Below are 17,621 nucleotides of genomic sequence, written 5' to 3'. Positions count from 1 at the left end.
CTGAACACCTAATACATCAGACTAAGTGGTAGAGAGATAACATATACATCAATGAAGAGAGAACTTAAACTACTTTGAGTTATGAGAAGTTAGGATGGTTAGAAATGTTGTAATAAATAATAAAGTCCTTTTAAGCCATCTGTAATTCTGTTCCTGATTGATTTTCAGGTTTCTGACTTTGCTCCTAAAGTGCAATCTTTGGAAAAAAACAGATTCTTGAGCTCAGGTACCAGAATAATATTGATAAAATCTAAAACCATCACAATAGATGTATGACTTCTAGTATATCTAGAAGAACACATGTGCTGGTGATGACCTATAAAGCCCTAAATGGCTTGGGTCCGGGATATCTGAGGGAACACCTGCTGCCGGCATCAAGTTCCCTTCCTCCTGTGCGCTCCCACAGGGAGGGCCTTCTCAGGGTGCCGCCGGCAAAGGATTGCTGGTGGGCAACACCCAGGGGGAGGGCCTTCTCTGTGGGTGCACCTGCCCTCTGGAACCAGTTACCCGTAGAGCTTAGGACTGCCCCTGATTTTCGTTCGTTCCGCCGGGTCCTGAAGACCTGGCTCTTTGAGCTTTCCGGCCAGGACTGAGGATTTTTTAATTTTTTTAACTTATTGTAATTGGGTTTTTAATCAGAGATATACAGGTTTTAGATTTTAATCAAGGAAAATTTAATCTATTTTAATTGCTATTAATTTTTGTATTGTAATGTTGTTTTAATTGCCTTGTGAACTGCCCTGGGTCCTACGGGAGAAGGGCGGTATATAAGTTTAATAAATATAAATATAATATAATATAAATCATTTTGAGAGTAGACACTATTTTGATAAGCAGCTGATACTTAAAAACTCACATTCTTCACGTTCATTCCTTATGGTCATTGCTACTGAAATGATTGCAGATTTGGCTTGCTTAGTCTTAGGGGATAAAGAATCGTATTTTGTATAATATAAAAGAAAGTGAAGGAATAAGACATAATGAGAAAGCAGGGAAGTGGGTTTTTTCTTCTTCTTTCTTTTAAGTTCACATATGCTAAAAATGTTGAGTTATCTGTCAGAAATATCTTGGCTCAATGCTCTAGGAAACAAAGAAAAGTAGTGCAGAGCCTCTTCATTAGTTTTATGATTTGACATTCTTCTTCCTCCTTTGATTCTTCTTCTCCTACTCTATTCTTGAGGTCTCTAATTATGACATATGATCGACTGAAGTGGCCAGTGGCATCTGGCATATGGACTTGTGTGTGTTGTAACAGACCAAACATGTAATTATAGCTGGGGCTTGCTGCACAGAGAAGTCCTGCATGTTATGCTTCAGGAAGGAATTTCCAGTAGTAAAATTTTATTTCTAAAAAGAAATAACATGGGGAAAGAGGGAAATTAATAGCAGAGAAGTCTTAAATATCTGAAGAAGTTATTCACTGCTTTTGTTAATTTATTATTATCATCTACCTTCACCGTTCTCCTTTGTTTGTTTATATCCACCTTTATTTTTACAAATAACTCAAGGCAGCAAACATATCCAACACATCTTCCTCTTCCTATTTTCCCCATAACAACAACCCTGTGAAGTGGGTTGGGCTGAGAGAGAATAGTTGGTTCAGAGTCACTCAGCTGATTTTCGTGTCTAAAATGGCACTAAAAGACAAGTCTCCTGGTTTGTAGCCTGGGTGCCTTAATCATTAGACCAAACTGTGTGCATAATAGAAGAGTTATATTGGTTTAATACAAATACATAATACTAAATTATGAAAACAAAGCACAATGACTCCCTAAAATGCCAATTCAATACTGCAGTTAAGTAAATGCGACTTGTTTTAAATAATTATAGTTTAGTATGTAGACAAAATACACTGAAATATATTTCCAAAACAGAAACAAACTCCCATCCTCCCATTTTAAGAAGGGGGAAAATCCATGTGCTCAAAATATTCTGAGGATCATTTTTCAATTTAAAATGCCAAAACATTGTGTTTAAGTTTTACTTTGGAAACAATAGTGCTTCTTGTTCCTGGTGTTGCTTCGATTGTCTCCTTAAATTGCAGTGCATTTGTTTTCATTCTCATGTTCTTTTAGCAAAATGGAGTTTACAGAAACCATTATTCTCTGTGTGTGTGTCTGTGTGTGTTTTAACTGTAATACATAGGCCTGCTGAACAGCCATGACTAAATATTTTTGTTCACATAAGGAAGTCCTGGAGTAGGTACCTTAAAAGTTCCTTCTATAGTTTGCAAAAATATTATCATTTCTATAGTATATTGTAAAGTAGCATTAACCTGGAACAATTCACATGTTTCCTTTGGCATAACTATACCTAGATTTAGTTTCTTCAGACTGACATTGCTTTCCTTCTCTTCCTGTTTTTCCAGCTTTGCTGTATGTGTGATACAAAAAAAAAAAAGCAAACAGTGCCTGTTATTTGCATGATGGAATTAATCATGTCTTCTGCTCTGTGTCCCAAATTGGCAGAAAACAGACAGTAACATTAGGTTTTTTAAATTGACATATATTTTGCTTTCTATTTTTGCACCTGACAGAACAAGGAAGTGACATGCAAACGTGAGAAGTGCCCTGTACTTTCGAAGACATGTGCTCTGGTTATTAAGCAGAGAGGAACATGCTGTGAGAGATGTAAAGGTGTAGTGTTTTCTCATTTTTTAATTAATGCTAATTTTATATTGCAATCTTTAATAATGGCTAATAAAAAGACACTATGTGTGAATGGTTACCATTTAATATTTGTAGTCCAGAGAAGCAAGATGGATCTATTATGACAATTGTAAAATAGAATTAAAAACAAAAACTTCTTGGTTTTTATAGCAGTTGTATTAAGAGGACAGCAAGTGTCAATTGGAAGGGAGTGCTGTATTCTTCCAGTGAAAAAGAAGGTGGGCATACACTGTTGCCCTTTAGGCTGATTTCTTTCTTTTAATTATACCAGGTGACCAGTAGATATTTTACCAAATCTATCATTGACTGTAAAATTATACCAACCTGTCTTTTTCCTCATCATTATTAGCGTGATAATATGGAGAGGATGTGCAAATTATCTGATAGTTGTTATAATGTCTATTTAAAAAAACATTTGCCTGATCACTTAATCGCCAAGCTAATCTTGGTTCTTTTCTAGATGCATTTTTTCTTCTGTGTTTTTCAGGAATCCAAATGATATTTAATTCTAAAATATTATGTTCAGCGAACAGTTGAAGTTTTACACTTTCCATGTAAAAGGTTAAAAATATTTTTGAAAAAAAAGTGGTAATAAAGTGTTGCATGACAAGTAATTGTTTAATAAGACATTATTTAAAAGTAAGGTACAAAAGTATGTACTTACAGGAATATTTATTTATTTATTTATTTTATTTTAATTCCATTTATATCCCGCCCTTCTCCGAAGACTCAGGGCGGCTTACAAGCTTAGCAGTAGCCTTCATTCTATGTATATGCCTGCTTATTAGGGCTTTCATACACCCCCCAAGCGGCATTATTACAAAGTCAGCTTAATTGCCCCCAACAATCTGGGTCCTCATTTTACCTACCTCGGAAGGATGGAAGGCTGAGTCAACCTTGAGCCTGGTGGGACTCGAACCTGCACTAATTCCAGGCAGCTGGTGTTACTTAAGGAGGCATTAGCCCACTGCTCCACCAAGGCTCTAATATATATTATTGATAAAGGCTCTAAAAGGCTCTAAAATATATTATTGATAAATATGTAGGAACTTAAAAAAAGTGCTATGATATTTTCACAAACATTTAACATTGCAAGCCAGGGGTCAACAAAGATATTTGACTTTCCCATAACCATAAGGCTAAACTTTTGATGCCCTTCTATCTTCTGATCTCCAAATATGTAAACCCTTTGTAAATTTATTCAAACTGCTATAGTGTACTCTATGTATGACTAAGTCTGGAAAAATGAAGGACTTAAATGGTTTTCTGAACTCCAAGTCAAATGAAATATAATCACAATATAATGGGGAAAAAGACAGCAGAATTATGTCTATGGAGATTCTCAATCATCCAGATCAAAGTTATCCCAAAGGTGCTTTTTCACGAGACAACTGGACTTTCTTGTTTTTCTTTGAAGACGTTTCACTTGTTATCCAAGAAGCTTCTTCAGCTCAGACTGGATGGTGGGAAATGGAAATGTCAGGTCCCCGTTTTCCGGTTCCTTCCATTCTGATGGAGTGGGGAGGAGGCCTCTCTTTGGGGAAGCGTTCTTTGAATACTTTTGCTTTTGCTATAACACTGTAGCTACCTGTACTTGGGAATAAAGGAGGGGGCTCATCTTTGGAGACAGAACAGACTTCTTCCCAGCTCATTCCAGCCTGATACCAAGATTGCTGTGCCCCGAAGATGAACCATTATCTGTCCTTGCGGCACTGTATTAGTTACCAGTAGACTGGTCGGTGGGGTAGTTGGATTGGATTTCAAAGGGAGAAGAATAGCTTGTTGCTTGGTGTGGGAATGTTAGGTGCTGCTTAGCTTTACTGCAAACATTACCTCTCAGTAAAAGATCTTTTTGATTAATCCCATGCTGTCAAGAGTCGTCCTTTTCTGAGAGGGACAGCTGGGGCAGGTCGTTACAGGAAGGATTTATACTCCTTATGGACAGCTGATCATTTGCATTCTTTTAGAGAGTCATTGAGGCCACCTGGAGGTTTATCTATGTTGTCAGGGTCACCTGAGTAGTGAAAATGGGTGCGTACCCTTCTTGGAATTGCTGAAAGGACTTTCAGCAGTTCCAGGAAGGCTCCATACCCATTTGCATACTTAGTTGTGTCCCCGACGACACAGATAAACCTCCAGGTGACCTTAATGACTCTCTAAAAGAGCTGAAAAAGCTTCTTGGATGAGAAGTGAAATGTCTTCAAAGAAAAACAAGGAAGTCCAGTTGCCTTGTGAAAAAGCACCCTTGGGACAGCAGAAGTATGACAGCAGAACTCACAGTATTTCTGACAAAATCATTGAATGATGTCACTTCATCTTTATACCGTTTTTTGACTTGGAACCTTCAGTTTTATGAAAACATACTGTGAAATCATCAGAATTGACCAGTTTATATTAAAGGATGGCTTTAAAACAAATGAGAAAGTATTTTTCTAAATTACTGTGAACTCGGTGCATTCAAAAATTATTTTCTCATTTGATTTGCCCATGGGATCCTTGTGAAGTCTTTCTTGGTCATAGTGCTTACTCAGTGGAATACATGTGTGGTGTTTGCTGCTCCCAGATTATCAACTGGGCTCTGAATACAATTTAAAGGATACTGTATGCATCTCACTGAATAGACATATGCAGATGGCCTTCTTTCTTCATTTATTTAAATTGTTTATTTACTTATCTGTTGTTATTTATGTGTTCCAAAGCAAGTCAGTGTGTTTTGATGATGTCTATTTTTTTAGTGCAGATGTAAAGGCTCTAGAACGTGAAGTATCTGTTCCCTGAAGGGCATATGCCAGGAAATGCCAATCTAGACTTTGGGAAGTGCAGCTGCAGAATTTAGAACCCTGATGCAGCTGCAATAACTACAATCATAGGTGCTTTGTACAAGCTATCATGTATTTGTTATTCATTGCAGCATACAGCCATGATTACTAAATAAGCCACACTTATTCAGGTTTGGGATGTCTTTCAGATAAAGGCACAACTTGATGCCTTCTGATTCCCAGAAGCTCTGGTTGTGGTCCATAGAATCCTTCCTCAGACTGCTGAATTCATCAAATATTTCTTTGTATAGAAGAGGGAGGGTTAATTATTAAAGACACAGGGAGAATATATTACCTATATTTTATAAATTTTATAAAATATAAAATTTTATATTATATTTTATAAAATATAATATAAAATCATATAATTTCATTTAATTGTAAATGAAATCAGGTTTAGTTTTGTTTCAGTCACCATCTGATCCTGGCTGATTTTTGGAGTATAACTAAAATAATATAGTATAGTTCTTTAGTATAAAGAAAGTTGCGTACCCCTAAAAAGGAGTGAATTTTAACAAGGGTTAGCACCTTAACAAACGTTAAAAATAAATGTTAATTATCTTGCAACAAAGGTTCTTTCAATTAAGATTAAATCTATAACCTGCTTTCAGTGCATGAAATCAGATCAGGTGCCAAAAAAGATGAAATAATGACTGAACAAAGTTGCTTAAGCATATGGAAAGTGAAATGTTTTCTGGGATGAAGCAACTATAAACCAGCCCAAACACATCTGAGAAGTCAGGGAATAATTTTCAATCATAGTCATCACTGGAGGAAAAGTGTAAGTTCCTCAGTGACTGAAGAAGTTTAGATCTCACTTGTTGAATTTGGAACTCTTGAAAAGCAGACATTATAATCTAATTTTTGGCTTCCGATGAGAACAATATCTGCATTCAACCTATTCTATTGATGTGAATACTATCTTAATCAATTTCTTTGTAACAAAAGAGTTAAATCATGATTTTAAAGCTATTTCCAGAATTAAGACAAAAATGCTATTTCTCTGCCTTTCATTTATTCAGTATATTTAATAAAAACATATGAGATCACAGATTGTTCTAGGAATGGATTTGGCAGCCATTCATTATTTAGTTGGATAGAGATATGTCATTTTAATTTGGGTCTGACTCCATCTGCAACAACATCTATTTGCTTTCTGAATAAGTGTTATTAGTGGATTAGAGTTAGATAAGGTATGTTTATTATCACAATGTAAGCTTTCCATTGATGTTAATATGAGTGGAGGGAAACGTAATGTTAAGAGTCTATCCATTTATTAAATTCAGTTAGTTAGGCAGGATTTGTAAAACTTCAGTTCTCAACTTTTCTCTAAGAATTTATAATTGTGTCTGACAACAGTTTAAGAACATGTCTTTTCCTGCCTTTCCTACCCAACTTAATTTAATTTTCAGTTGCATACAAAACTCAAGTCAGATCCATATGCAGACTTAAAGTGCCTTGTTAGCCATTTTCTGTGCTCAAAGTAGAGCTTGGAAGTTAGTATCATAGTTTGAAGTAAATTTGTAATACTCTATTGCAGCCTCACAGCAAATGTTCTGTCAGAACCTTTTCTACTGGGATGTTCTGTTTAGTCAATTATTTAGTCAAATTCCATTTTTCTCATAATTTGAACCAATTGACCTAGCTTGGATTAAATTACCACCCATTTCATCTTATTTGTTGAGTTTTGTCACGGATCTGTGTGAGAATTCCTCTTATGTTTAATTTGTACTTTAAATGACAGTTGTTACATTAGAAAGCTTTCGAAGTTTTATAAGTGTACAGTATGTCCAAAAATGCAAGGGAATTTTCCCATTACAGTTTGATTTTCAGAAAGTTGGTCTGAATTTTAGATTGGAAAACTGACATCAGGTTACTTTGTCACATATACAGTATATACAGCAATAGTAGTTACTTTTAAGTCGCAGTCAAAATTTATTTTCATATAGATTACTGGAAATGGTTCATATAGGAAGCTCTCCAAATCTGAGATATCCCAACTTTATTAATAATATAATTGTTCTCAGACTTAGTGTTCTCAGAATACAGATCCTGAAGAGCAACTTTAACAGCCATCATTCTTTGCAATGTATATACCTCATATTCCCATATTTCTTGGGACAAAAAAAATCCATTATTCTGATGTAGTCTGAGTAAAGAGTAACTAAAATCTCCCTTGAATTAAAATTACAGAAAAGATTTGTCATTGTCATGTTTTGGGATGTCTACCAACTTCTGAATCTTGCTATTTCTTGGTAGTCTCCTCCAGATTACTAAACAAGTCTAATCCAGTTTATCTTTTTTGAGGTCAGTGGAGATCAACTGGATGCTACCTCCCAGATTCTATAATTTGCATCTGAGAGAGTTCTTTCGTTTGTTTTTTAGTCTGACAGTCTGATTTGAAGTATTTAATATCATTTTTGGTGAATTGATATATGGTAACATTAAAAATCGGTTGTAACTATCTTGGAATAAAAGAATCCTAAATTCTGACTTCAAAGAAGAATTACTGCAGATTATTCATTTTCATCTTTGGGTAATAGACTCTGTCTGCATAATGAGTTATTCCACAACAACTTTTTAAAGAATATCCTCCGTATAGTTGATTTCAAATAGCTACAGGCCATAATTTAGCTCTTTGTACAACAAGCTTTAGATGGAAACACCATTTGTGTATTTTCCATGTCTCTTAAGTGCAGTTGCCCTTGCCTGCCTCTGTAGGATCATCTTCCAATAACATTTATTATGTTACAAATCCATATTTGTGGTATTCACTTGTACTTTCTTGAATTTGTTTCTGTGACTAAGAGTTGATATAGGACTACAGGTGAAATATAACCGGTGTTTCTAAGAATGCATCCTAAAGAGCATTTTTCTGCAATGCCATATCAGTAACTCATAGCAGTGATTATGATTTACTGTATCTGATAAAGTTATTGCAGCATCACTGGATGCAAGCTCACTTCATCATGTTTTGTGAGTATGCAAATATAACACATTACATGTACCTTTTTGCAATTCAGTATCCCAGTTTTTCAGCATAATTGAAAAATGGTATTTAGCTCTCATAATGCAGAATTCCTGATTTTGCATTATTTCAGTAATACCATTAATGTCTTCCTTTTCCTTCTCCTTTTCCTCCCCCCTCCCCTCCCCCATTATTAACAAGATTCAGGAATATTGAACACTAATAAAGATATTAAAATATAATAAAATATTGGAGGACATTATGATGGTCAACGAAGAAGTGAGTTGTAACTATGATAGACCTTGCTTCAGTTGGTGCCTCATTTTTTTTTACTGCTGCCGCACAGTATTTTACTACCATCTGGGTTATAAAGAATTTGATGTTTGAAGCAAAGTAAACTTATATAAAAGTTATCTTTTTTTTTCACAGAGTACTAATGAATCACTGTGGATATCCCTATAGATGATATTGTAAAATACCATAAGTTGACTTGTTTCAAATCCATAACTGATAAGAATGTTTTTCATTCTTCAAGTCATTAATAAAAAATAACTGGTAAAACTTTTTCTTTCAGCTTCATGTTCAGTTCCTAATTCTGCTGTTTGAACCTGAATCCCTTTTTTGGTAATATCTCCTCATGCTTTCAGTTTAAATTAGGAACATTATAGGTAATGATTTTGGAATACTCTGCAGAAATCAGGAGATTAATTTTCTTGATTTGTTCATTTTTTTTACTCTATACTGTATTTCAAAGAGCTTTTACTGTTTAGAAGCCATCATTATAAAAGTAAACTCAAATTTAGAGGTAGAATTTCATTAACATATTGGAAGATGTTATGATCTAGTTAGTTGGCAAATGATTCATTTTAGTGTGGTGAGCCAGTAGCAGCTGGTTCCTGAATATGGAAACATCTGCGATCACATGCACATTTTACTACCAAATGAAGGGTAACATGTGACACTCAGAAAATAAGCAGATTAGCAGAAAAAACTTAATTCACCATTGATGGCCGAATAGCATCTTCTACTACATGGAAGTATGTTACAATTCATTTGTAGAATTCAGGATAGATTAGCCAACAACCCTCTATTTTCCTATAAAAGAAAATACCTAGAAGACTCAGAAGGAAGTTTGGTATAAGGGTATGGGTGAATAATGTTATATCCAGCGGAAAAGCTACAGATTTATAAAACTAATGAGCACATGATTCCTAATTGGGATGATTTCATTGTGGTAATCTTCTGTACCTCATATTTTATTTATTTTTTATTTTATTTTAATTCCATTTATATCCCACCCTTCTCCGAAGACTCAGGGCGGCTTACAAGCTTAGCAGTAGCCTTCATTCTATGTATATGCCTGCTTATTTTAATTGAAGCATAGATGAGATTGGACAATCATTTCTGTGAAATGTCATATGTTTTCCTGGTTGAGTAGAGGGTTGGGTAAGAAGACTTTCTAGGTCCCTACCAACTCTGTTATTCTGTTTTTCATCATCATATATTCTAGTATAAGGAGAAAATTATGCCAGGATTTCCTTTTTGGGGGGGGAAATTTTATTAAATATACATTTAAAAACAAAAGTGGACATGATTCAACTTCCCTAGCTACAACACTACTATTGGTATTATCTTATGTTACAGAAAGAAATAACAAAAACCTAAAATACAATCTATAACAGGACAGAGTATAAAAAACTGTACATATAAGATCTGTCGGGTTTTTTTTTAGTAAAGTGACATTCAGTCCTCAGCGTTATATTTACATATCTTTCAGTTATGTCCATTATATAGATGCTAATAAAAAATCCTTACATTATCAACCAATCAAACAGTGTTCATCTCAGCGAACCTCCTTAACTCTAACCAATTGTACAAATTTTGCCAAATTTCATAATACTCCGTTTCGTTCTTATTTTTGATCTCTAGGGTTAACCTGTCCATTTCAGCGCAGGATAAAATTTTATCTATTATTTCTTCTTCGGTGGGTGTTTCCTTTCTTTTCCATTTTTGGGCATATGCCAGTCTTGCTGCGGTTAAGATAAGTAGAGAGATGCTTTACTGAGATTATTGTTAATAATGCCTAATAAAAAGATTTCTGGTTTTAAATCAATTTTTTGTCGTAATATTTCTTCCAACCAATTTTTAATCCACTGCCAAAAAATTTTCGCTTCTGAACATTCCCACCATATATGATAATAAGTCCCTGGAAGCCTTCTGCATTTCCAGCACATTGGTGAGATTTTTTAATCTATTTTTGCTGACCTTGTAGGGGGAAGATACCATCTATAAAACATCTTGTACAAATTCTCTTTATAGGAGGTGGCTAGCATTAACCTCCTATTTCTATCCCATAGTAGTTGCCAATTATCTAAGTCAATATAACCAAAATTTTTACTCCAGGTTAACATTGTTTCTTTTACTTGTTCTTCTAATAAATCCTGTTCTAATAAATATTGGTATATCTTTTTATCAATCGATCTTCTGTTCCTAGAAGAATTTTATCTAATTGTGTATGCTCTAATTTTATCCCTGGTTCTTTTTTATCTTTTCTGTATCATGACTGTATTTGTAAGTATGCCCACCTTTCCAACTCTACACCATCTTCTGATAATCTTTTTCTTGTTTTCAGGTCTCCATTTCCATCTAAGAGATCTTTATATGTAATTACACTTCCTAGATTTATAAATTTGAGGTGCATAAAAATCTCTAATATAGATAGCCAATTGGGAATTTATATATAGTTTTTTTTAATTTTTATCCACACATCTAATAGTGCCCGTCTAATATGATGATTCTGAAAATACTAATGAGCCCTATATTTTCCATCCCACATTATAGCATGCCACCCAATTTGCATGTCATTACCTTCTAAGGCTAGTAGTCTTCTGTTCCTTAAATGTATCCAATCCTTTATCCATACCGCTATTGCTGCTTGATAATATTTTTCCCCATCTGAGAGGCCGAGCCCTCCTCTTTCCTTTGCATCCTGTAATAATTTTAACTTGATTCTCGGTTTTTTACCTTGCCAGATAAATTTAGATGTAACTCTATTTAAATTTTCAAAAAAATCCTTACCTAATTTAATTGGTACACATTGGAATAAAAAGAGTAATTTGGGCAGTATATTCATCTTGATCGTTGCTATTCTTCCCATAAAAGAGAGCTGCAAGTTTTTCCATCTATCTAGGTCTTCTATAATTTGGTCCATTAACTTATCATAATTTTCTCTTTTAAGTGTAGTACATCTTGCTGATAGTTGGATCCCCAAATACTTTACTCTTTTAGATGTCTGGATGTCAATTTTTTCTACTAACTCAGTTAGTAGAGGATTTCCTTAAATGCCTTTTATAAGTGCTTGATGGTTAGTAGCTACACTAACTATAGGTTTCTGTCAAATATGTTTGGTCTTTCTATTTATGGCACATCAAAAGAAGTGCTGTCTTTCACATACACAGTCATTCACAGATATATAACTCAAAGAATGAGGAAAGATTCAGTGTAGATGGCAGAAGACTGCTTCCACTCCATCAAATGAAATTAAGGATTATGCCTGCTTGATCTTTAATTGATAAATGAAGGAGAATGTTTTCATGTTTAGTCTTAATGAAACTGTCCCTGAATAAAATTTGGGATTTATGTAGGCAATGCCACTAATATTAGGTAAAGGTAAAGGTTCCCCTGCACATGCATGCTAGTCGTTTCCAACTCTAGGGGCCGGTGCTCATCTCCGTTTCAAAGCCGAAGAGCCAGCGCTTGTCCGAGAACATCTCCGTGGTCATGTGGCCGGCATGACTAGATGCCAAAGGCGCACGGAATGCTGTTACCTTCCCACCGTAGTGGTCCCTATTTTTCTACTTGCATTTTTACGTGCTTTCAAACTGCTAGGTTGGCAGAAGCTGGGACGAGTAACAGGCACTCACTCTGTTACGCGGCACTCGGGATTCGACCCGCCAAACTGCCGACCTTCTGATCGACAAGCTCAGCGTCCTAACCCACTGAGCCATAGCGTCCTAACACTAATATTACTTTGTTGTAAAAATATGTGAACATAGATCAAATATCCTCCATATAAAGAATGTATAGTTCTTTAATTTAGTCAACATATTACTATTTATCAAATACAGAATCTTAAGGGCATTTTTGACCTTTAAAATATTCTAATATGAAGTCTCCCCAAAGTATAATTTATCACGAATTAAATATAACATGTCCTTGATTTTTTCCCTCCTGTTGTTTATTTTTCAGGCCAACAAAAACAAAAGGAGAAGTAGTTAGAGAAAACAAACGAGAGAAATCCATCATTGAAAATGAGAGTTATGGGCTAATTTACAGTTCTTTACCATGAACATTTTCTCTTGGTGGAATAGGAAATTTATTTATAAAATCCCTACTAACCTAAACTAAGCAGAACTCCCTGATGATTTTTTAAAGTTTCAAAATGAAATTCAAAGATTAGACAATGTCAGACAGACAGACAGACAAACAATTTGGTAATGGAGTTGAAGAAAATACAACATAAAAATAGTAATTAAAAAAATGTCCTGATGAACTTTTTAAAACTGAAAGGTCATTTCTTAAGAAGCTATTGATTGCAATATTTTCAGGGAATAAGATCACTGTGTGAGTGAAAATGGAGTTTGGCAGGAGCACACAAGGTGGAATATCCTCTAACAGAAGAAAAAAAATGGATGAAAGTAACTGCAACTGAGAACTACTGTGCTTGTGATATGTTTGTATTCTTACAGTATCTGGAAAAAAAACAAGTTTGTAAGAGGCAAATTTATGGTCGTATTTGCAGAGAAACTCAGATGAGTGGAACAAATCACCATATTTCAGCTCATAAGAAGGTGAAGGTTTCTTAGACCTCATCTGAGCTCCATGAAGAATTTACACAAGACATAGATAGACAAAGGGAATTTAAAGTTCCCTTGATTGTTAGTCTGTCTGTCTGCTTCTCAGATTTCAATCAATCATTCTTTTTGTGTAAACTTATCTAAGTGCACCATTTCTGTTCCAGTGATCCCCTGCCTTTCATTGCATTAGTGGTAAATGATTGTCTGTTGGCATATTTTCAAATATATTTTCTGACCCATAAGAATTAGCAACTTGTTTTTTTTAAGATCATGCCTTTGATAACTGATGTTTTATAGGAGCTTTGCAGTCAGAGCTTTAAAAACTGAACAGCTCTGAATTCATGTAATATTTTAGTAGGTATGTAGATTGCTAACTGTTATATTTATTTGTGTTTTATCCTTAGATTGCAGTTTTGAAGGAAGTTCATATAACAGCTCAGTATTATGGCAGAGTCCAAATAAACCCTGTTTCACACTACAATGTCAGGTAAAGAGAAGGGTTTATATAATTATATGTATCCTGCCTTAATTAGTATTACAAATCACTCATGGCAATGAACACATTGACCTTCCTGTGAGATGGGCTGGGCTGAGAGAGTGACTGACAAAAGTCACGCGGCTACGGTGGTGTCAAGTGCCAGGGAAATCAGGAGAATCAGGCAGTATAAAGATGTACCACAAGCTGAAGCTCTCTACAAGAATCTGAGCTACTAATGATCAAGGGAAATTAGTGGGAGATAAAGGCATTCAAGGTGGGCTGGACTTAGATTTTTTGTGGGCACATAGGGACTCATGACTGATAACCGTTTGTCCCATCCCTCGGCTCAGCCTGGTCAATTCCTACATGTGGGACTTGAATTCATGATCTCTTGCTTTCTAAATTGGTGTTTTAACCACTACACTAAACATTGAATTTCTGATATTCATAAAACATAAGAAAGCAAGCAAAAGCTGTCTCCTATTGTTTCATATAGTGAAACTGATTTTGAGTTGGGATTTGCCTAAAGAATATTGAAATTAGTGATGAAAGGATGGGCCTGTTGTCATAGGAGTATTGCTGTATATATTTTTGCTCTGAGACCTGCCTATGAAAATAGCAGGAAAATAAAGATTTTTCTGAGGAAAGGTTCAATACATTCTGTGAAAGCACTTCTATGTAAAGAAATAGATTCAAGATGTTAAGAAAATGTTATGAATATCTGAAATGTTTACATTAAATCTAATACCAAGTTTAGGTTTCTAATACACCTGTTATAGGGTGCATCTAAACATTACATTGCATTGCATTTATTTGTTTATTTGTTTATTTAAATTTATATGACCATCCACCTCATAATTCATGATTAATCGTAGTTAAAACACCATTAACATAAAATAATCATAAAAATATGATATAATCATAAAAACATAACACTAGTCACCAAGATAAAACCAAATTTACCATCAATAAACTATTCTTGGTACCATCATAGCCATTGTACAGACTATGACACATATTTGGATCCTTGGGTTCAGCAACAAAACCACATCTTGTAAGATCTTTAAAAAAGCCAGCAGACCTGGGATCAATCTGATATCATTCCTAGATATTAAATTGGTCCAAGGTCTGCTGGCTTCTTTCCGAAGTGCAGGATAATTAAGAAGTCCTGAGGTACTTTTCCTGGATCCACCAAATGACATTCCTTAATAAATAACACCTAGTCTCTGCCTATTCTCCTGGACTCAATAGGACAGGTAAAGATAACCAGGAGGAGGCGGTCCTTCAGATAACTGGACCCCATGTTTGCCCCAAATTCTTATAGGTAACAGATCTCAAATAATAATTTGGACCTGACTGTTGTCTGTGGAGTCCCAGATGGCTTCTAGTGTTTACCAGGGCATCTTCAGTTGGCCAGAAGTACTCTAGTCTTAGTTACCTGTGATTTGGCAATACCCCTCTAGGATTATTGTTCTGGGACAATACCTGGGATAGACTGTACTAAACAGAATTGAGTGGTTGGGACTAGAAAAAGTTATATTCATTTGAAAATAACTATTAATGGCTTGCAAACCATTTCTGGGAACCTTTCAGAGTAGTGGCTGATCTACCATCTCCTTGGGCACCTCTGGCACTATCTTCTTTCATACAAGAAGTTGCTATACGTCTAAGATCTGATGCAGAATCTTTTATGTTTAAATTTCAACTTATATTCTTCATAAATGCCACAGTCCATTAATCCATTTTTTATGAAGAGCTTCTGTGACCTGAACTTTTTCTGTTTTATCAGAATATATTCAACCTTGCAGTTTTATATTTAGAGTCCTACGTAGAATATGCTTATACTGAAGAGCAAGATATGGAATAACTGTTGAGTAAGGAAAAAAGGCAAAATTACATATAGTTTTAAGTAAATGTTGATTGTCCTATAAGATTTCTGTAAATTTAATACAATATCTGAGGCAACATGAACAAATCATAATAATGCGCCTTATGCCTTTTATATAGCCCTAATCAATATGATCAGATACTACTGTTTTTTGGCAAAATGCTCCTCAGTGACATCAGAATATCACAGAACTGCCTCAGAAGGGAGGAGGGTAGAAGACACTGATATACAGATTAGTTCTTTGCACATTGCAGTGGAATTCTGCATTTCCTGCGTTTATTGTCTTGAGCCTTTCTGGTCCTATCACAAAGTAGAAATGAGCAATTTAGAAACCTAGACCTTAAAAAAAACTCAGCTCCCCTCCTCATTTAGGAAGCCATATCTATCCATTAGAGAATGGCAACTAATACTAGAGAAAATCCCCTTCATGTTTATCAAGATGTTGACTTCTAGAATAAGCACTGCAGGAAGTGGTCATTTACTAGACTCCAGTCTGCAGGAGCATCAGAGATAAGAGGCTTCTATTCTATAGACTTTTATCTCTCTTTTCATAAGCTTTTCTTTCTCCAAACTGTTGGAGCGAAGGAATGTTTTTATCAGATCTGTTAGCATCAAAGCAGCGTGGCTGATTCTTTTCAAGCTTCCTATACCCTACACATTTTTGATAAGACTGAAAACCTTTTTTACTTCATTAATATCTTTATTAGTTTCCTGCTGCTTATCTAGATCTAGCAGGTGCAGTCTAGAAGGCTCATGTACTTTTTGGGGAGAATGTTGGATTAATTTTTGATGCTATGGTATACTGTTCCCTCCCCCACAAAAAAAAAAGCTTCACTATATTTGACATCCATAACCAGATACTGAATAGCTGTAATGATCTGTTGCTGCTTCAGATGACTTAACAACTAACTATGGCAAGAATAGTCGTAAAGTGGGGTAAAACTGACTTAATAAATGTCCCAAACTGCTTTTGGGCTCAGTTATGGTTGTAAGTTGAGGGCTACCCATAAAATACTGAATTAACTGCCTAGAAAAAATATGATTTGGAGAGGAGCACAAAAATTATATTTCCTGACTATTCGGGTAAAACTATATGGGGATCTATAGATTCCCTATGTTTTATTTTTTTAAACCCATTAAATCTTACATATCTTCTGTCAAATATCTGTCTGCATGATGTTGGTAAAATGGGGATCAGAAGAGTGCGAAAGGTATGTATGAATAATATGTTTTTTTTGTAGATGATGATGTACTTTTGATTTTTTTGTGGATGATAATTGGACCTTCTTATGTTATTTTGCAGGAAGGGGTGATAACAGAATCCGAGATTCAGTGTATTGTTCATTGTACAAATCCTTATAAGGAACCAGGGATGTGTTGCCCCACATGTACAGGTAAGAGCTGAAAAAGATCAATTTGTATGTCAGAAGAACAAGAAAGTTTACTTTTTGCTTTAATATTTGTAGATATATTTGTTTCACCAAGAGCAAGACTAATTTTGCTTGTATTCCTTGTTGTACTTTCAGACTTTTAAAATTACCATTTAAAATTTCTTGCCCCATAACCATTGCCTTTATTCTGATTCCATGGTGTCTGTATTATTTAGTCTATATTTGGTGGGTGTCCGAACAATGAAAAAGACTTATGCTGAAGAAAAGTTGATTTCTTTGGGACCTATTCCATGTCCTTCTCTTCGTTTCTGTTGTCCTTTCATGCTGGACCAGTATTTCCACCACTTTGGGAATGTTTTTGCTGGTGCTCTTTGTGTTGTTGCAGCATGATGCTTTCCTATCTTCCATATCATTTGTCTATATTAGCTCTACAAACCCTTTCTCATCTTTGTAGTTTCTGACTGTTGACAGCTCTCTTGAGACGGAGTGACAAAGATAATCCAAACTAAATATGCTGCATTAATTGGTTTCTGAGGGAAAATAATATCTCTT

At 35.0% G+C, this 17,621-nt stretch overlaps 1 protein-coding gene across 1 annotated transcript in view; it reads left to right on the top strand.

Annotated features, from left to right (window-relative positions):
* The window catches only part of BMPER (BMP binding endothelial regulator), a 192,222-nt gene that overhangs the window by 36,020 nt on the left and 138,581 nt on the right, over positions 1–17,621 (top strand). The window contains exons 3-5 of the mRNA XM_081343053.1: positions 2,537–2,636; positions 13,717–13,799; positions 16,982–17,072. Of these exons, the coding sequence (XP_081199179.1) occupies positions 2,537–2,636; positions 13,717–13,799; positions 16,982–17,072 (274 nt within the window). The remainder of the gene's footprint in view (positions 1–2,536; positions 2,637–13,716; positions 13,800–16,981; positions 17,073–17,621) is intronic.

The sequence above is a fragment of the Vipera berus genome (assembly GCF_964194415.1).
Source record: "Vipera berus genome assembly, chromosome: Z".
Lineage (NCBI taxonomy): Eukaryota > Metazoa > Chordata > Lepidosauria > Squamata > Viperidae > Vipera > Vipera berus.
This window is presented reverse-complemented; position numbering and strand designations above follow the sequence as displayed.